A 21353-nucleotide genomic window follows, 5' to 3' on the forward strand; every position below is an offset into this window, starting at 1 on the left:
AAGCTGTAAAGTCACATTCCAAAGCGTGTGGGTCCAGGGAGGACATCAAATGGTACCATTTATACAAACAATCTACCACATCCATCACTTAATCGTTACCCGTTTAGGTATCGCATGGCTAGAAGGCACCAAGTTCTGAAGGGTCTCACACTGGTCCTGGGCATCGAAGGAGTCTCTGCGCACGTAGGTGGGAAGGTAAGGCCTTGTATGGCAACTGTCTGCTTCGAGTATGTTAAGCTTTACCAGTCATGGCCTGGAGTACATCATCCAGGGGGATGTGCAAAAGTATTCAGGAAATTATTCAAGATATTCAGAAAACGTCCCAAAGAAGGCATCACAGTTACCTTGCAGATCCTGTTTCCATGCTGCCCTGAAATTCTAGTTGGGCTCTGGTTGCCAAGGAGATGCTATTGTTTTAAAGTGGGACACATCCATCCCTGTGCTAAAGACCCATTGAAAATGGCTTTCATCTCCTTTTCCAAATGAATAAATACAAGTCCTTTAGCCTGACCTTTCAGACCCTGCACATCTGACCAAATTACAATTTCCAAATTCATCTTCTAATGTAGGTCCCGCACACGTGCGCTGCATGTTGCAGCAGGCTTTTGCTCCCTCCGACCTCCTTGCCTAAACACGTAGTTCCTCAATCTCTGCAAGTCCAAATCGTAGCAATTCTAGAAGTGCCTGTTTCAATATTCACTGTTTTAAAATCCATCACTGTTAACAGCAGACAAAAATGCACGACTCTCCTCTTTATTTGGCATCTGGTTACTGAGTCTAAGCTCGTACTGCTCGCCGCACGACAGGCCAATAATCGAGAGACGAGTTGTCGAGGCAAGGAATAACGACTTTATTCGGAAAGCCAGCAGACCGAGAAGATGGTGGACTCGTGGCCTAAAGAACCATCTTGCCTGACTTAGAATTCAGACTCCTCTTATACTAAAAGGGGAGGGAGTAAAGTCAAACACGTCCTGGCTCCCATCAGCCTCCGGAGGAGATGTGTTAATTTCTTCCTCCCTGCAGTCATTCACAGGCGGACCTGGTCAGGATGTTTCCTGTGAGCTAAACAAAGGTATTTTAGCTTAATGCTCATTACCTGGGAAGGAAGGTTCTTTTTAACTCTCTAAAATGGGGATAATACCTGCTTGCAGGGGGGCTATAATAAAATAATGTATTTAAAGTTCCTAACGTTTAGATAGGACACATGATAACTTGATAAATGATGGCTCTTTTTACGACCCCACATTACAAACTATTATCTTCTTTCCTATGCTGTCTGATGTTGCCTGTTTTACCCTCTTCTTACCCACACTTCCCCCTTCTTAACGACAAGGGCTATGTCTTCTTTGTCATTACTGTTATCTGTATTTACAGATGAGGAAACGGAGGAACCACAAGACCAGGTAGTTTGTTCAAGTCCAGATAGTTCCCGATGGTGGAGTTGAGATTTGAATTTATTCTAGGACCTGCTCGATAAACCCCAGCACTGCACTGCACTGCCTTATCTTGGCGTGGACTTCCAGGAAGCAAGGCCCGAGAACAAGGTTTCTTTGAGATCAAGTGGCCGGAGTGGAGGACCGGGGGAGTGAAATAGGAAAAGGAGGAAAGAGTAGACTGGTATTCGATTCCACCAGGCCCTCTGAGTCTCTGAACTGCAACCTGGGAGACGGAAAGAAGGAAACACTCATCCCTTGTCTCTAGTTAGTCACTGCTCAGGGGTTAACTGTTAACTCCCTTCACTTGTGGTTGTGCACGATCAGTGTCGAGGCAGGTCCATCTGGCACCCTGCCACAAGCACTCAGAGCAGCCCCGGGGCAGGAAGCCAGACCTAAGAGGTGCTTTCCCACTGTCTCTGGGAAAACCTGGCCCCAGCCTGAGCGGAGCTGGTGGCCACAGCACAGGGCAGGAGGGAGTTAGCGATGGGCCACGGTAAAGTGGTTGATGTGTGAAGCAGCTGGTGTGTGTGGAGTGGCTGGCGCTGCTGCCTCAACAAATAAAGGAGACAGTCAGTGGGCGGTGAAGGTACTGTCACCAGGAGACTCTTCCTGAGTTTCCTCTTGATGTGAAGATGAAGGGTTTGTTTATGTTTATTTTAGAAGCAGGCCAGTGTAAGAGGGAGTATTAAGAATTCTTGTCTCAAACTCCTTTTAAAGAGTTCTATGGATGAATTTAAAAAAAAAAAAGAAGAGGGACTTCCCTGGTGGCGCAGTGGTTAAGAATCCGCCTGCCAATGCAGGGGACACGGGTTCAATCCCTGGTCTGGGAAGATCCCACGTGCCACGGAGCAATGAAGCCCGTGCACCACAACTACTTAGCCTGGGCTCTAGAGCCCATGAGCCACAACTACTGAAGCCTGCGTGCCACAACTACTGAAGTCTGCGTGCCTAGAGCCCGTGCTCTGCAACAAAGAGTAGACCCGCTCGCTGCAGCTAGAGAAAGCCTGTGTATAGCAACGAAGACCCAGCGCAGCCAAAATAAATAAAGTAAGTAAGTTTATATATTTAAAAAAGAGTTCTATGGAAAGATTTGGGCCCACCTGTGTTTTGAAACATCTCAAGTACGTGAGATTATGGGAGAAGAAAATTAAATACATTAGAAACTATGACTTTGCATTGGTAACTTCCACCATACAGAATGGTCCTAAAAATAAAAAAGTAACACGGTTGTAAGCTTTCCTGAGTCTTCTTTAGGATCAGGCTTATTGTTCTCTTTGGAGAGACTTCTGGCCTTTAAATTGACAAGTCCTGCTTTTATATATTGGTCTGTGAACCTCTCCCTCGGGGAGCGTCTTTTAAATCGTAAGGCCCATTCAGGACTGGAGGAAAAAAAATGTTTTTTAAAATTTAAAAAAAGTTGCAAGTTAGCCAGAGAGGTAAGTTATCTAACCTCTTGTTTGGAGCACGGACTATCCTTTTATTTTTCAGTTAAAATGTCCTGTTGAGAGCATAGTCATTTATATCATTAACCTAAGAAACTTAGGCTGAATTAAGGTAGTGAAGTTTAGTATAAAAGTGGCATCAGAAAGACAGAGTTCAAATTCCCACTGTGCTGATTCTAAGTGCCAACTCTTGGGCAAAGCTCTCAAGACTCAGTTCCTCTTCTGTAAAATGTCATCCTTTCTTCACAAAGTTATTATGAGGATTAAATGAGATCATATATGTGAAAAGATCAAATACACACATAAACAAGGAGTTTCATTTTACTTTTAAAAATGGCTCAAAGTTATTAATCAATTCCTAGGGAGCTAGGGTCAAAAAGCTGGAGTTTGAACTGGGGGAGAAGTGGAAACTTAGCTGTTGGCTGAGTTTGGTCTGATGTGTCCTGTCCTTTATCTCTCCCAGAGGTTACATATTATTGAAAAAGGCAGACTCTAATTAGCAAGAAGCTGGTTTTTGCTGATCTCCCAGTACAGCTGGACACATGGCACAAAGGGAGAGTTCTGGCCTTTGCTATGAATTTTTATGTAATCAGCGAGCTACGAGAAGTAAAAAGGGCTCTCCTTGGAATACCTTGCACAAAAGGCTTTGCACATCCTCTATAACTTTCCCAAAGACTATTTTACATTTCTACTTGGGAGTCTTACTGTCACCTCACATTACACATGTATAAACCCCCCTCCCCGCAAATTCTCCTTCCTAACTCTTTATTTCAATTAGCAACAAGAGTATTCTCTGGGCTTTCTCATTTATGCACTCAGAGTCATCACTGTACTGCATATTTCAAATATATTATTACACTTCACCTAATCTCAAACAACCATCTCAAGAAGGCATTATCCCCCTCAGATTGTGGGACAGAAATCGACGTTCCTAGAGATCAAATTCCTTAAGGTCACAAAGCTAGTAGAATGTGAAAAACGAGCTTTAAATTCAAGCTCTGACCCCAGGTTCAATGCCCCTTTCCTCACTCTACCTTACTATTTTTGGTTAATAAGAGATAATAGTGAAACTAATTTGCCTATTGCTGAGATCACAATGGACATTTTCAAAGGTAACAATAACTGTACGTTTTGCACAACTTACACTATTGCAGTATTCTATTAATGCAGTATCAAGTGACTGTAAGAAATATCACAAGAAAACTGGGTCAGGAACAAATAAGGGGGAAAAAATGACTCTTAAAATGCTGATGTCTTTCAGAATGCATGTCCAGTAATTTAAGCAGAAACAAACCTAGGCAAGAATGCTACTCCAATATTAATTTAAATATATATATAAAAGCAAACAGTGTTCAGTTTTGCCAATTTTATTGAACCAATAAAATTCCTACTAATAACAATGAAATAAATTTCTGCAAGTATAAATGTGATACAGTTTAACAAAACCCATTGTTCTGTACCTATAAATAGATTTTCAAAATGTCATAAAAAGTGCAGTTATGAATTGTTAACATGTTAATACACAGTTCCTTTATTTCAAATGTGTTTGCCTTGACTCACCAACAGTTCCTTCTGCATCTGTTCAAATAATATTACCCATCCCTCCAAAAAAAAAAAAAAGAAAAAAAAAAGAGGCATTAAAGCACTAGAATATTACACAAAAACTGATCCATTCAGGTCAGCTTTAGTCAGAACTGTAGAATCAGCAACATAAGAAAAATAAAACCTAGTTATACACACAAAAAGCTTTCATGGGTTCTATAATCTTCTTAACTGCTGACTTATGTGGAGGGCATAATAGTTGAAAAGCCTTATATGGTTAACTAACTTAGACTATATCTATAGCAGGGTCTGATTTGCCAGAAGAAGTTTAAAGTGGCTGTTTAGCAAGTTTGCTATTTTCAGAATTGAAACTATAAATGTATGACCGCCATTTGACACTGAAAATTGTGTGAATCCTAAATTGCATCAATGATCTATTTGATAAAAGCTTATTCTAATTGAAAACCTTATATAGTAAGAGACTGATAGATATATAGCAGTCTTAAAGATCACGTCATCCGCCTCACGTTAGTCCAAAGTCACGTGCTTCGTAAAAAAAAAAATTACAGTAACAAAGCACAGGACTACAAAGGCAAAACATCACAGCTTCTGATTACATGGAATAAAAAGTACCAAGGAACGCAAAAGATAATTCTGTATTAATACTGATGAATTAAAGAACTATAACAGACGTTTCACAGCATGCTACATATATCACTCACAACTTAAGGATAAAATGATGTCTAAAATTGAAAGATAAGAAGTTGGCAATCTGATTTCATGTGCAATTCAGCTACAAAGTCTTAATATATACATTCATGATGTAGCTGCTCTGCAAAATCAGGTTAAAAAAAAAAAAAGAGATTTCAAGTTCAAATCCTATTTCTTAAGCTAAAGGATACATCCAGTTCTTCCATGACCAGGAAAGTTATTTTCAGGTTTGAAGGAGCTAATCCCAGTAGCAAGGCCATATTCCAAGTTGACCTGACAGGGTTCTTTGTAACCTTGCTCCAACTGTGCATGTGGCTGTGAGTATTCTATTAGCATGGAGAAGATGCCAAACTGGCTTGTGGTTTGCTTTCTGTGTCTATCTTATCCGACTGAAAAGAGTAAATGTGAGGAGAAAGAGGAAGGGAAAAATTGCATTTTCTTTCTAGGGAAGATATATGGATGTAAAGGAAATTATGTGCAGTAGATATAGAGTTGGGATGACTTTCTTTCCTTGATGAACAAGGGTACCATTTAATGCTTACCCTTTATTTTAGCGAACCAGTGAAATTCAGAAAGGAGAAAACAGTCTCAACATTACGAAGGAAATTTCTTGGCTACCCAACTGATACATTTCCTTTATCCTACCTTTTGATCCTTCCTTATCAGATTTGGGAGTCAGCTGACAATCTGTAAAGACTAACTCAAGAAAGAGACGTATGATCAGTTCCATTCAGTAAGTGTCATAATGCGTATACTTAAGCTAATCAGCATTCATAAACAATATTTTAACATTAAAGACTAGAGAGTGTCTCTCCTTTTGATATTCTTTCTGTTAAAATTATACATTCATTTTTAAGAGGTTAAACTGAGGGGTGCAAGAAAATAGACTGTTTTAGCAAATTTATATACCAAAAATTACATTTATCATATTTAGACTTACTAACATTTGATGCTGTCCTATGAACTGTAAAATGGGGTGTTTGTTCTAATGGCTATTTTATAGTATGCATTTTCTTATTTCAAAGATTTCCACAAGCATTGAAAAGAATCAGATAGGCATCCCCCCGCCCACCGCCCCCATATTCCTTCTTTTTTCAACTCTGGACTTCATGGTGGTGCAGTCATAATTAAAGCTAGAATGAACACTTCATGACATATGATTTAATAAAAACCATCCTTTCAGTCTCCATCATTCAAGTCTCATTTCTTAACTAGGCATCTCTTCATTTCTGGGCCCTTAAAGGAATTGACAAGACTCTATTATCAGGTTGGGTTGTTCATGAACGGGCGTGGAAGGCCATCCAAATACCACTGTAGATCATAATAATCTGTACTTTCAAACAAGGGGGGTTTGTCTTCAGGTCTATAGATAAACACGCCCCACGTTAGAAGCCTGACAGTGTTCATCTATGGACCACACTGAGCAGGCACTGGCCAGAGAGGAAGAACTGATGCTTCTTCCTCTTCTGTGCGTTTCCTGTTCCTTAATGATACTGTCTAGATATACCGGAAGTGCAGCCATGGTTGTAAGGACTACGAAGGCAGTGCATTCCCTTTTCATCCCGTAGCTCATTTTCCCGCATGAGAATAGGGTAGGAATAGGGGTTAGAAGCTTAGTCTAACCTAGGGAAGCTTAATCAAACCATTATGTAGCCAATTTTATGGTATTTTATCTATATTATAAATCAAATGGTCTTCTGTGATCCAGTGGGACCACCTAAACATGCTTTATCATATGTCCTTCTATTGGAAATGTGTTTCAAGGCCCAAATGACACCAATAAAACAAATGTCTGAAACACCACCCATTTGTATGCCAGAAATTTCCTGTTCCATTGATAGGTTACAGATCAATCTGGATTGTTGGAGAATTTTCACTTTACATTCAAATAACTTGGACTAACCAAATATAGATCCAGGTTAAGATGGCAATTCAATCACTTTAAAATCCTGCTAAATGCTAAATTCTGCATGGTAGAAATAGTTCAATTTCTGTATCATGTATAAATATAAAGATTCCTACTTTGATAGAAGGCAAAAATCTTCTATGATTTATTTAAAATATGGAAGTAGTATTACTGAACAACGGAGAGTGAATCCATGAAAAGGTTGGATACTCTGAGTTTATAGGCTCTTTGGGGATGAGGTAGAGGAGAGCAAGATATTTTGGCAGCTGGGAAAGGGTAGAACAGTATGGGATGGACGAGATTACACGTGGTGCTGCATTAGATCTGGGAGGGTGTCCAGGGCAAAGGTTAGCCAAAATATAGCTAGATGGTAGAGGGATTTCGAGGGAGTTGGGACAAGTCGTATTCCTCATGGATGGAGAAGAAGTAACTGGGAAAAGTAAATGCTGGTGACGATCAGCAGGTGGCTGGTGATGTTTCGTTTGGATTGTGAAAAGGCGCTCAGACCAAGATGGGCTGAGGGGAGGGGAAGAGAGCGAGCGTGGTAGAGGTCGAGGCACTTGGAGGAAGAGAAAGCAGGCAGGAAAGGACGGGCTGAATGTAGGCAGAAGCTCCCACAATAGGAAGTGCTCCTTTAGATTAGGTGTGTGATGCTGACGGCATCCACGCTCTTAGAATTATGGTCCATGTGTTCTTTGAAAGACTCTTCCTTCCTCACAGGTTTCTGCCTTGACAGGTACCTCTACCTCTATGATCCATTTCACCCCAGATATTTTTGTTCTAGGTCTCACCTGAGCGGATACTACTAACGAAGCCAAATTAGCATGGAAGTAAGCCCCATATACAGGGGGCACTGAAGTTCTGTTGACTGAGATGAATACATTCATGTTACAGTACTGTTTTAAGGAAAGATTATTTGATTCTCAGTCTCCAGAGGGATATAATCGGGAAACACAGTTTATGATTATGGCCACCTAGAATAGGTTCTGACTATAAAATTAGGTAACTTAAAACTCGATCTGAATAGAGGAGCCATATACCTTTCAGTTTACTGTTGAATTATACTGTTAGCAGATTTCCTCTACTATTTATATAACATTATTGTTGCATAATTTTCGCTTCATGCAAGACCGTCTATTTGCATAAAAGAAGAAAAGTCCCCTTAGATAAAGAGAAGAGTTTAAGGTCTTGCTTTCCAGAGGAATGATTTAGAATTGTCTTTAAAACACAACATAAAACAAAACAAAAACCTCATTTTACTAGCTCAGTGCAAATCATTTTTATAATATGCACTGAAAATTTTTTTCCCTCACGAATTGTCCTTAGTGTTTAAAAGAATCTTACCATCATATATGCATGCGCTCTGCATGAAAGTGGTGAACTATTTTTAAGTACAGATCTTTAATTGTTCGTTGATAATTTCATTTTGCTGTGGCATAAAGAACTAAGATTTTGGATTTAAAAACTCTATAAGGTGGGAAAAAAAGTTGCTCAGGAATAATGTTAACTAGCTGTTAGAAGCATTTAAAATCTTTAAGGGACTTAATTAATTAATTATTTTGTATTGGGGTATATTTGTTTTACAATGTTGTGTTAGTTTCTACTGTACAGTGAAATGAAGTAGAGTTCCCTGTGCTATACAGCAGGTTCTCATTAGTTATCTATTGTATACATATTAGTTAGTGTATATAGGTCAATCCCAATTTAAGGGACTTTATAATACAATTAAAATAGGGGCTCTGGTTCAAATATGATTCTGATATAAAGCTGACATCGAGTTTTCTGTTCTAAGACAGTCCTGTGTTGCTCTGTCAATATTATTTGAGTTTAAAGTCATAATTACAGGCCAAGGCCATGCCCCAGATTCCACACTAGCCATTCTTTATTTAAAAAGTACCCCAAATGGGACAAAGATTCTTCCTGAGACTGAGATAGTATCCTTAGCTCAAAAAGGTGAAGAAATAATAAGTTGTCCCGTCTCAAAAGCCTGTTTTCCTCTAATTATCACAAGTCCATCTGAGGAAGCCTCATCAGAAGGCTCCCAAGGAGGCACCTGCCTGGCCACTCCCGCAGTCAAGGGATCGGGTTCAAGATTTACTTTCAGAGAGGAGAGTAGCTAGATTTTCCTAAGGTGATCTGAGAAATTGAGTTATAACTGGAAGTGGGAAAATTTGAAATTCAAAAGTAAACGGCTATCCACTGAACACATACAGCAGTGGATCATTAGACTATTTTGAAAATAATAAGCAACGGAGTTAGAGGCTTCCCATTCACGTGTGCTTTTCTCACGCACACCTGCAAATCTCAGTTTGGCACAATGCGAGCCCAAGGGGTGGGTTAGCAGATCGTATAGTCACATCAATACACCAATTGAACCAGATATCTCTTTTAAAAATATCACATTTTAATATAAAAAGCTATACTATAAATTACTACATAGTAAATTCAATACTCTGAAAAAATACCACCCTGGAAAACCGCATCAGAATTTCAAGTTTGCATTAGCTGAAGTTCACAGCAAACTCGCTGTACAATGGATTTCACAACCTGGAAGGCTGTGCGCGCTGCATCTCGGCAGGTGCTTTGGCACCTTCAGAGTCAACTTTTCTAGGCTGATTCAGTGAGGTTCATAAATATATTGTTTTGTCTTTGTTTATAGTTCCAAGTCAACTGATTTTCCTGATTAGTGATGAGACAGATCAATGCTGAGCTAATACGAAACCTTGCTAGGAAAGAGATCTAGTAAAGGCACTAAGATTTCCATAACCCAACTCCAACTACCTACATTTCCGGGGGTTGGGGGGAACACAGAAAACAAAAACTAAGTGGCCATTTTAGTTACTTAAACCTTGTTTCCCCTTTTGGTCTAAAGCTCATATGGTGTTCTGTGAGAATTTCTCCTCCTTTTCAATATATAAAAATCATTTTTTATCCTGTAATACAGGTCACCTGCACAAAAACATAGGGATATTAACTGAAAGAATTCTAGTTAAAAAAAAAAAAAAAAGTCAAGAGTAAAGGATATCCTCAACTTGAAAGTTCTAAAATTAGGGAAGTCAAATGGACATGCATGTTGTCATTCGTATTTTGCCATTCCCCTAAAGACTTTCTTCGTATTTAACACATATCTATATAATGTGATATGGCATAAAATCAACATATGGTATACACAATAAACAAAACAGACTAGATCTGACATGAGTTCTTTGAATAATCTCTTTAAATAAACCACCCTGTCTTAAAAAAAATTAGCAATTTTTTCCTCACGTGGAAGATTTCAAACAAAATCTTGGAATCTAAAAATGCAGAACTATCTCATATTCATAGGTTTACAGTCATCTTTCTATTTTCTTATCTAGAACAAAGCCTAAAAGAAAGCAACCTAATGGATCGTACCAGAAAAGGATGATAAATGGAAGGGGAAAATGACTGAACAGAACACTAGTCCACAATTCTTTCATGAGAGAAAAAAAGTAAGTCCTAGATAACAAGTAAGTCTAAAATGAAATCTTTGTGGGAACTCTAACGGAAAATTTTAACTATCTTATTCACTATGAAAAAATGGATCTGTTTTAAAACAATTAGCATGTTTGTGTAAAATTCAAGTCACCCTTAGTTAACCAAAAAGTGTTTAAGCAGTGCAGTTGTGTCCTACTGGATAGCTGTAAGCATCTCTTTAGGCACTTCACTGGTTCATTAACATAATATAAATTAAAGCTATAAACACATAATGTTGTGCTCTGTGAAGATAATCTAATCAAGCAACATAAACCAATGCAAAAATGTGACTTTTGGGATGCTTTTTCTTCCCTTAAGACTTGAGATCTTTTTTTAACCAGTTGTCCAAAGAGATTTTTCTGGGGAAGGGGATGCTTTGGCATTATGAAAGGAACATTGTTCAACCCCAGGAAGGCAAAAGCCTTGGGCGATAAAGAAATCTGAACCAAATTTCTTTATGGCTCTGTGTTAAAAGGACACTTCTGCAGTGACATAGTAGGGGGAAAGTCTGTTGAGTATTTTTTTTTTTTTAACATATTGCACTCTTTTGTTGTTGTCGTTCAATCACATTAATGCATAGAAACACAATTTTTACCTTTGAATAATAAACTGTTTAACCTATCATAAGAAAAACCATGGAAAATAAGTTCTAAAAGCCTAACAGGAAAAAATATAGGTATATTATAACCTTCCTCCGCTTACTGCAATATAGAAAACACTATGAGAAAAGAAAAATGTGCAAAGAAAATTTTTGGTCAGTCTTATGTGGGTACATGTTTATATGTGCCAACTAAGTGAACTGTAAGTAGCCCTGCAAGCACTGATTATTTCTGATGACTGAGGATTACTGTCAGTGATAGAAAGGATTGTGCATAATTCCACTTTTAATATATACATCTGATATGGAAAACGGAAACTTCTGTTTCAGAAGAGAAAGAAACTAGCTGAATTTGGCATTTCAGTAGCATGCTATAGAATTCATCATGATCAATTTCACATTAAATTATGGACAATGGCTGTATCACATTTCATGTTATCGCCAATAGCAGTAAAAACAAACAAACAAATAAACAAATAAAAAAAAATAAACAGTGCCTGACAAATAATCTCCTGGGGACACAGATGAGTGTCCTGTGAGCAGCTTAGTTCAACAGCGCATGCTTCTCCTCCACCAGATTTAGGACACAACATTAAAATTCTAGAATGGCCAGAGGAGGTCATTCATTGCTGAATTCCGATATCTGAAAAACAATTGCTTGAGCAGATTGTAAGCGCTTTTCCATATTTAAAAAAAAAAAAAAGGAAAGAACAAAAATACACATACACACAAACCCCAAAGCACTGAAGTTAAGCATTAACAAACCAGGTTCATGACTTATGATCAGTATCCAAAAACCCAACTATAAACAATGCCAAGTAGTGCTCCTCAGTATTATTTTTGCAATTGTTAGTCATGTTAAGCATCAAGAAAAAGAAAATACATCATTGCACATTACAGCCGCCCCCAAAAAAACGGCTAAAACTTTGACACTAGAGAATTGAATAATGTTTGATGCTACATCACAAACAGCTTCTGATGTATAGCCTATGTGAAAAGGTCTTTACACATATATGACATTTTCCCTGGATGATGCTTCAGGTCAAATGCCGAGTTATGGCACGAAGAGCATAGAGAAGCTCAGCTTGCATCCGTGCTTCCATTAGAAGTAAATTTACGTGAACCTAGAAAATGAAAGTGTTACCAATTTAGTGACCATCATAAACAACTGAAAAAACCTTAATTTTTTTTCCATATATCAGACATTCACAAATGTTTTTCATGGGTATTACAGACACATGTACAAACACACATGCCTGGGCATATTTATGCGGGTACGTGATGTAATACTCATAAGAAAACTGTGTTTATAAAAAAAAGTGAGCAGTAAAAATGACCCCTAAAGTCTTAAAAAGTCCAATAATTTTGTTAGGATCGATGTTATGTAAAGCCAGTCAATCTTTTGGGTTATAAAATAAAACTGATTTTTACAAATCACAATTTTCCTACAAATTATACTTTCTTCCAGTTGTAAAAGTTTATATGGCTAAAACTCAGCCCCACATTTCTTATAGCCTATGCTTATTCCTTGGAGAGCTTTTAAAAACATTTCTTACGATTTGCAGGCATACCTCGTTTTATCGTGCTTTGCTTTATGGCACCTTACAGGTACTGTGTTTTTTACAAACTGAAGGTTTGTGGCAACCCTGCGTCAAACAAGTCTATCGGCATCATTTTTCCAACAGCGTTTGCTCACTTTGTGTCTCTGTGTCACATTTGGGAATCCTCACAACATTTCAAACCCTCCACCAGCAAAAAGATTATGACTCACTGAAGGTTCAAATGATGGTTAGCACTTTTTAGTGATAAAGTATTTTTTTAATTAAGGTATGTACACTGTTTTTTAAGACATAATGCTATTATACACTTAATAGACTATAATATAGTGTAAACATAACTTTTTATGCACTGGGAAATCAAAAATTCATGTGACTCCCTTTATTGTGATATTCACTTTAGTGCAGTGGTCTGGAACCAAACCCATAATATCTTTGAGGTATGCCTGTACTTGGGAGATATTAAAGTGAAAATGTGAAGTTTAAAGCAGTTTGGAATTAGTGTCTGTTACTCAGATATGCACAGCTTGCCTAGAGTCTTTCAGATACAGCTGTGAACAAGCACCTAACTTTTTTGGGGGGGACACAGCTCATCCGATAGGTTAAATTATATACCCACATATTTTCAAAATGTTTCCAAAGAAATATGTTGTGATATATTTAGATTATTTTGATATCTTTCTATAGGTTAGATGTATTGTTGGATCTATTCTCTTGATGAGTAAGGAGAATTTCTAGATACCACCTAGTAAAGGGAGAAAATCTAATGCAAACATATAAGCAGACCATAGCGATCCATCTCGGAGAGATGCTGGAGGCAAATGGGTATTTACATGATGTGTGATCGGCTCTAAGACTTCAAGAAAGTCTGCTAGGGATTGAGGTCATAACATTCTTTATCAAAGTCATATGGTTATTGAGTGAATATTAGGACCCTGAAAAGGTTTTCTTACTCTCAAGCTCAGAAACTGTGATATAAATGGAAGATTCGTGGCCTTTAAGGTCAAAGACCTAGGATTTATAGCCATACTTATACTGTACTAGTATATTGGTAAAGATCCTTAACATTTATTAGGTCTTAAATAAGGATTCCTATATATTTCAATCCAAAGAAATATCCTCATATAATAACATATTTGGCTCAAAGATCCAAATCCATTATATTGTCAAAATACCAAATTACCAAATTGGAGTGAGACACCCTTGTTCTAAGAGGTTAACTGTAATGGCTAGAGTGAAGGAATCTCTAAATGGGTATGCCTTCTGGGCATACAATAATATACAATTATAGCTCACACAACATCTCTGAAGGTTTGATTTTTACTAGTAGGATGGTGGACAGTTTCCCAAATGTCCTTTTAAAATATCAATATTCAGATCCAATCTTTCAAAGGCCAATGCTAAACTTTTACTTTATACAGCACACTGGACAAAACACAGAACCAAAATTTAGTTAATAAACCCTAATTTAAAATCACGGAAAGAAAAACAGATGGGCAGATAATGCCACTTCCATTTCTTTGATGGAGCTAATTTATTAATATTTTCATGTATAATTTTTTCATAATCATGACTTCTTATATTGAATATTTGTCTACGATAAAAGGTTTAGTCATGAAACACACCTTTTCTGAGTGTTTGAACTGACGCCAGTAACTATCATACATGCGCTTGGTAGTCCTCTCAGGATAGCAGGTCACTGTCTTAATGTAAACCTTCAGGCTTCGTTCAAGTAATTGATTAACTTCTCCATAATCATAGTCATCATACCTATAAGCAATATGACAACAAGCTTTAGAATGACAGAATCAAAATTTCTGATTTCTAAAATTATACCAAGACACAATAATTATCTAGTAATTAAATACCAAACGCTCATTTGTTAATTCACCTAACAAATAGTTACTGAGTGTCTATTATGTGCCATGTTACTCCCCCCTAGGCACTGGTGATACACAAATGAACAAAATAGACAAAAATCACTGGACCCGTGGAATTTAAATTCTACTGGAGAAAAAAGAAAGAAATGAAAAAGAAAACCATACAATGTATCAGATAGTGATAACTGCTATGGAGATAAAATGCAACTGGAGGCCGGGAGGGGAATTGTGATTTTAGATAGAGCGGGCAGGAAGGCTTCTCTGAGATGCTGACATTTGAGCCCTAAGGCAGGAGTCTAGGGCTTCCCATTTCAAGGAAGAGAGGATAATCAATTGCGTCCAATGCTACTGACTAGTCAAAGAAGATGCTACTGAGAACTGACCATGGCAAGGAGCTATGCAGAGGTCACGGACAACCTCAGTAAGAGCAGCTCTGTTGACATAACAGGAGTAAAAGCCTGATACTGCAGTCGGTTCACAAGAGAATGGGAGATGAGAAAATGGTGACAGTAGACACACAAAGCTTTTTCAAAGAGATTTGCTGTGCATGGGAGCAGAAACATGAGGCAATAGCCAGAGGGAATAGAAAGATGAAGAAAGGATTTTTGTTTTTTTGAGATGATGAGAGAAATAATAGCATGTTTATATACTGATGGGAAAGATCTGATTAAGAGAGTAAAGTTGATTATGCAGGAGGGAGAAGGGAGAATTGCTAGAACAGGGATCTTCTGAAGATGAGAGGAGATGGGATTCTATGCCCAAGAGCATAGGAGTACAGACAGTTCATCCACAATATGAGAGAAGAAAGAGCAAACAGGCACAGAGGCAGATACAAGGGTAAATGTAGTAGTGGGAGCTTGTGGGATTTCTCTTCTATATTTTCCGTTACTTTCTAACCCAAACATAACGCTTAGTTTAAAAAGAAAAAAAGCCTCCAGGATTTTATATAAACTTTATTTAGTAGCATCCAACAGAGAAAAATAATCACCATAATATCTGTTATTTATTGTCTTGAACATAATAAATATTTATTGCAACTGAATTAAAATCTATTAGTGTTTATTTTTCTTAATTAGGTTGGTATAATATCTGTTTTAAAGTGTGATGATTCTTTCTAGAATGGTAAATGGGCAAATAGCAGATTTATTATTTACCATTGTAATAGTGTCCTTTAGGTGGACTATTTCATTATTAGTTGATTTTTCAGGAAATTTGGGATCTTTTAAAAAGTTATAGAAACCACGTTGCTTAACAAATTGAATTTTAATTCCATTCCATAAAGGCTTTCTGATACTATATCAGAAAGGATATAGTATAGAGTCGACTGAATGTATCCATTCAGTTGACTGAATGAGGATTTTCTTCAGTCAACTGAATGTATTCATTCAGTTGACTGAAGGGGATTTTCTCCTTCTGCAAATCCCTCTCCATAAAAGTCTTCAAAACCCAGCTCAAAAAGGATGTTCTCCAAAAGAGCTTTCCTGATTAGACCATTCAGTCTCGTTCACTCATTGACTCCCTGTCCTCTCAATTCTAATTTTCTAAATTTAGAGACCACTAATTTATATTGACTTACAGTTTCGTTTCAGTGCTCTTTTTTTTTTTTTTTTTTTTTTTTTGCGATATGTGGGCCTCTCACTGCTGTGGCCTCTCCCGTTGCGGAGCACAGGCTCCGGACGCACAGCCTCAGCGGCCATGGCTCACGGGCCCAGCCGTCCCGCGGCATGTGGGATCCTCCCGGACCGGGGCACGAACCCGTGTCCCATGCATCGGCAGGCGGACTCTCAACCACTGTGCCACCAGGGAAGCCCCGTTTCAGTGTTCTTATGTGAGCTTTATGAGGGAGGACTCTACCCTAGTTTTATTTATACCTTAATTACCATTCCTCCAAAAACTAACCAACCAACCAACCAACCAGCACTTCTTGTCCCAGCACTATGTCCCATCTAAAGGGACATAATATATACATTTTTAAATGTCCAGTTCGTCCAGTAAGGTTTCTCAAATTGAGTGATTCTCTCCTATCCCCAATGATTACTGATATTCTTTTCCCTTCTTAGTAGATTCTAACTACTATAGTTATATATGCATGTTAAGATTTGTAACAGCTAAACAAAGAAAAATGCTTTTCTATAAGACAGAATTAATTTTTAAAAATCAGAAGTCCACATGTAATATTTTCTCCCCAGAAGCATATACTTCTCAATGGGATAGAAGTAAGATGCATGCCAGAATTTTCACTTAGAAACATATAAAACTGTCTCCATGATGACCATACCTGATTCCGAACATACAGTGAACATAGTTAAATAAAGCTCTGCGCAGCATGGTTGTGTCAACATCCTCATGGGTGGCCATAGTGTTATACGTGAGATTGTAGACCATGCGGAACTTCTCATCAAGAAGATGTCCAATGTCAGAATAAAGTCTGTTCACCAGGGAGAACCCATGATTTTCCCAGGTATAGTCCTAAAAAAATAAAATGTATCTCCAATTACAAAATGGTCACTCTCCATTTAAAGTCTATGTTTTTAAGTGTAACTACTGAAGCAAGTAAGTGGAGATATTTCAAAGTCCGTAATTCTTTCACTAATTCCAAGTTTGCAGCTTTACCAAGAATGCTTCACATCAGTTTGTAGATGGGAGTGCTGTGCTGTTTCCTCGGTGGGTCCAGGGTTTGGCACACTGGTGATGAACTCTGGTTACCTCCTGTCGTCAAGTACTATGCAAACTATGCCGTCATTTGGAAGGACCCCAGAAGACCTTGGAATATTCCTATGTGACTAAACCTACTCAGTGACACGGATGGTTAGCAGATCATATGAAGCAAGCATGGAGGAGTCTGTCTTTATTCACACTCATTCTCTTTTTATGAACCACATCACTACTATGGCTCTTTTCTAGGGCTGGGGAGGGGCTGGCCCTTAAGCCCGTAACTACTGATGTACATGATTTTATTACAAAATGCCTTTTTATTATAAATGTGAACATATCACTCAATTTCCTCCCTGCCCTCTCCAAAAAAGGACATTAAACAACTATCATGTAATAATGCAAGTAACTGAATAAAGCAGTTTCCTTTTGCCTTCTAAGGGGGTTAATGTTGAAATAATAAACCATCAACTGGGACATCAAATTAGACAAGGCCAAAAACTAGGTTAAATAAAGATATTTACAGATTCTATCGAAATGCTCTATTAATTTATTTAGAAGTCAATTTATTTACATTTCAACATTTCACAATTAAAATGACAGTATCTCTTCTCCAGTTTCTCTGAATTAAAGGCATCTCATACCTGAGCTCGGAATGTTGGCAAATGCTCCTCTCCTCGTCTGGCAAAGTCTTCATACCCAAAACCAGGGTCTTCGATATATCGGGAGACATCAGATGTTATAATCATGTCATCCTCAAAATCTAAGGACAATAATGAACAACCTAGTGTTAAGGAAACCATACGGAGTTAGAACAAATGAATCAGCTTCATTTTCCTCCACTTTTTCATTTAGCTTTTCCATGGCTTTCCAAAGTGACAATATTGACTACATGGCTTAAATTCACATAAAATACCTTTACCTGACGTTTTGAATACAATTTCATTACCAAATATTGGCAATCGTAACATTCAGCTGTAGTTACCCAGGCAAAAAATTGACTAAGTATCTAAATAGTAGTAGTCAAGGATCAATACATGTGTTTTACTTATTTAGAAAAGGAAGATAGCACAGGCCTTTGAATATAAAGCTTAAAAAAATTTTTGATCTTTCCAGGGGATGAAGTAGGATGTGGGGAAAGAGAAGGGATGAGGTGAAAGACCACTTAAAATTGAGTTTAATGTTAAGATGAATTTTATTAAAATCAGATGGTGTTTCATCTGGATGTATTCACAGTGAAAATTAGTTCAATAGAGTTCATTTTTAGCTTACAAAGAGGCATCCAGGGAGAACTTGTAAGGGTTCACAATAGGGAGGAAAGTAGACTTTTGGGTACCACTCTTATTCCCTGAGTTGATTTAGGTGCTAGTTAAACAGGAAGGATCAGTTTGTGTGTAAAGTTCATTAAGTTTTACACCTAAGATACATGCGCTTTTCTGTGTACATGAAAACAAGGTATACAACATATGAAGTCAACAATGTGCTTCTGAGACTGTGATTAGAATATTATCAAAATGGCATTCAGAAAGACAGAAGACTATAATAATATTTTAAGACAGTTGACTTCTGTATACTTGATAATATTAAAAATTTACCACTGAAAAATTGTAAATGCCCAATGCATGTTAATTTGATTTAAAGATAATTCTTTTTTAACTTATTTTTTTTTCCTAGGTTAGTCTGTCTTTATAATTACTCTTTTTCTGATTTCAACCACTAAAAGGGAATGAACAACCTTTATTTACTACCTTCTACTCTAGAAAATGAACACATATTTTTCAAAATAAAACACTAGTTTCTTCCACATAAAGAACAGTATTTTCCTAATAAGTGTTTTAATTAATATTAAGTAAATTTAACATTTAATAAATAAGTAAATATTAAATAAGTAGTTAATGAAACAATTTTGTGACATAATAAAAATTATAATCCTCAAGTGGACAGTCTTGAGAAGCTTAAAATACAAGTGCAATTACAGTAATTCATCTGAAAGACCTAATAGACTAGTAGTACCTGAATTATCTTTAATCTTTGCTATTCATGAAAATCCTAGCAATTATTCTTTTCTCATGAGTTTTGACCCTTCCTTAGTTCCCTTGGCATGGACTAATTAGGGTGCTTAATATAGGCAGGAAAGCTCAAGTGCCCAGGCTACCCAACCTAGGAAGCAGCTTATTAAAATCTTACGTAACTTATTACACATAAAGAGAAGAAACTAGCATTTGTTGAGTACTTACCATATACCAGATACTATGCTATGTACTTAATATCTATTTTTTCATTGTTTCATTAATATGAAAAGAAATATATACCTAAGAAATAATATGAAAATAAATATATACTTAAGAAATATATACTTAAGAAATAAAACTAACTGTAAGTTACTAATACCATTATCAGTACTGAGTGTCAGTAACGAATACAGTGTGGGTTAGTTTAAGATGATGTGGGAAACTTGTACACATTAAACTACTTAAACTGATCTGAAGCTTTTAGGTGACTTGCAGTTCTCCAAAGAGAAAGCTCAGGCTTCTTCCCACCCAACCCCACAACCACTGCCCTGTCTCCTTGTGCTCCAGCCTCTGTTCAGATAAATAGAAACACTTAAAAAATGGTGATTTCGATGCATTCTCTCCTAACATTTATGGACGACGTTATGCTTTCCTGAATTCAGTTCCTCACATAATAAATATAAATGAAGCCAAAAATGTAGTAGCAATCACTGAGGCTGCTATGAAAACTAGGAGTCTTGCGGGTTAAACCAAGACCAGTGAGTAAGTCTCTGATAAATAAGTTCTATAAACTTATTTTATTTATCAGTTCTATAAAATAGTTCCTCTCTTGAAGTGATCTTCCCCCTACACTGTACAGCCAGGTGGTCTAATTTGGCGGACATCGATCCTGGAGTTGACTATTACACAGCTGGCTCCTTTGATTTTGCTCTTAGCTTTTGTTTTGCTCATATATATTTCTAAATTGTCACAGGAACTTTAAACATTTTAAAATAAACAATAAAGAGTAAAACCAAATATGATAGAATTTATCCTACAAATAATATCCATCTATTCATTTTCAAATTAGGAGTCAGTCAAGATCTGTGTTCTAGACAACTTTGTCCATAGAAGGAAATATACAAAGTTCTCTCACACTACAAATATTTTTTTCCTAAATTTACCTTAAGAAGTTAAATTAAAAAAAAAATGTGTCTGATCGACAAATATAAAACTCTAATCTTAATTCTATCTAAACAAATATTTCAAACTCTGGACTCAAAATATTATTTTACATATTACTTGCATTCTTCTGCTCCTAAGAGGTGGCTACTAATATACTACAGAAAATACTGTGTTACAGTAATGGAGCACCATTCTACCTTGGGAAAAAAAAAAAAAAAAAAAACAATAAAAGCTAGTTAATTCTGTTATCAAGCTACAGAATTCTCCCCTTGTAGAACAACTTAAACATTTATTTTCTCCAAGAGGTTTGAAAAACTATTCTTAGAATCTCTGCATGGAATCTAAAATGCTTTTATCACACTGATCAAACCAAGAAACTTGTTATAGGGAAAAATAAATTTCTATTTCCATTTTAAAACGTAGTAAGTCTACAAAAATAACTCAGTTAGCCACATACTGAGTCATTTTTCTGTTATCTTTGTGTGACCAGCAAATTTAGTACTGGGAATGGTGAAGAGTTAATAATGAAACAATTTATTTCCTTGAATAATTTATAAATGATGCAGCCTTTTCTGTTAAAACCAGAACATAATTTTTGGCTAGGGTCTAAGACTTGCTAGTCAAAATTCACTATAGAAGCTAGAAGTCCTTGCTCAAGGGTCCAAGAAGGTAAAATATATTTTCAATACTAAAAAAAGAAACCTAAAAGAAATAAAACATTTATATGTCCTTTAAGCTCTAATGGTCTTAGAGAAGCTTTAAAAAATTAATGTCTATGCCATGTTTCACCGCTATTCAGCTCCAAGTATTTTCTAACCATTGTAACTTTTTCTTTCACTCTGTGCTATTTAGAAGTATACTGCTTAATTTTTAAACACTTGAGAAGTTTCCAGTTATTTCTGTTACTGATTTCTAGCTTACTTCCATTACAGTCAAAAGTTATGCTCCATGAAATT

General features: G+C 36.9%; 1 protein-coding gene across 2 annotated transcripts in view; it reads right to left on the minus strand.

Moving 5' to 3' along the window:
• Positions 1–4229: 4229 nt before the first annotated feature.
• SESN3 (sestrin 3) overlaps positions 4230–21353 on the minus strand; it is a 73805-nt gene continuing 56681 nt past the window's right edge. Inside the window, exons 7-10 of one of the 2 annotated variants that reach the window (XM_004265458.4) lie at positions 17866–17984; positions 16848–17038; positions 14315–14459; positions 4230–12257 (exon numbers count right to left, since the gene is read on the minus strand). In XM_004265458.4, the coding sequence (XP_004265506.1) occupies positions 12171–12257; positions 14315–14459; positions 16848–17038; positions 17866–17984 (542 nt within the window). In that variant the 3' untranslated portion in view covers positions 4230–12170. Of the gene's footprint in view, positions 12258–14314; positions 14460–16847; positions 17039–17865; positions 18006–21353 lie in introns of both variants that reach the window. The other variant, XM_033420341.2, reaches the window with a different exon arrangement.

This window comes from Orcinus orca, chromosome 8, assembly GCF_937001465.1.
Source record: "Orcinus orca chromosome 8, mOrcOrc1.1, whole genome shotgun sequence".
Taxonomy (NCBI): domain Eukaryota; kingdom Metazoa; phylum Chordata; class Mammalia; order Artiodactyla; family Delphinidae; genus Orcinus; species Orcinus orca.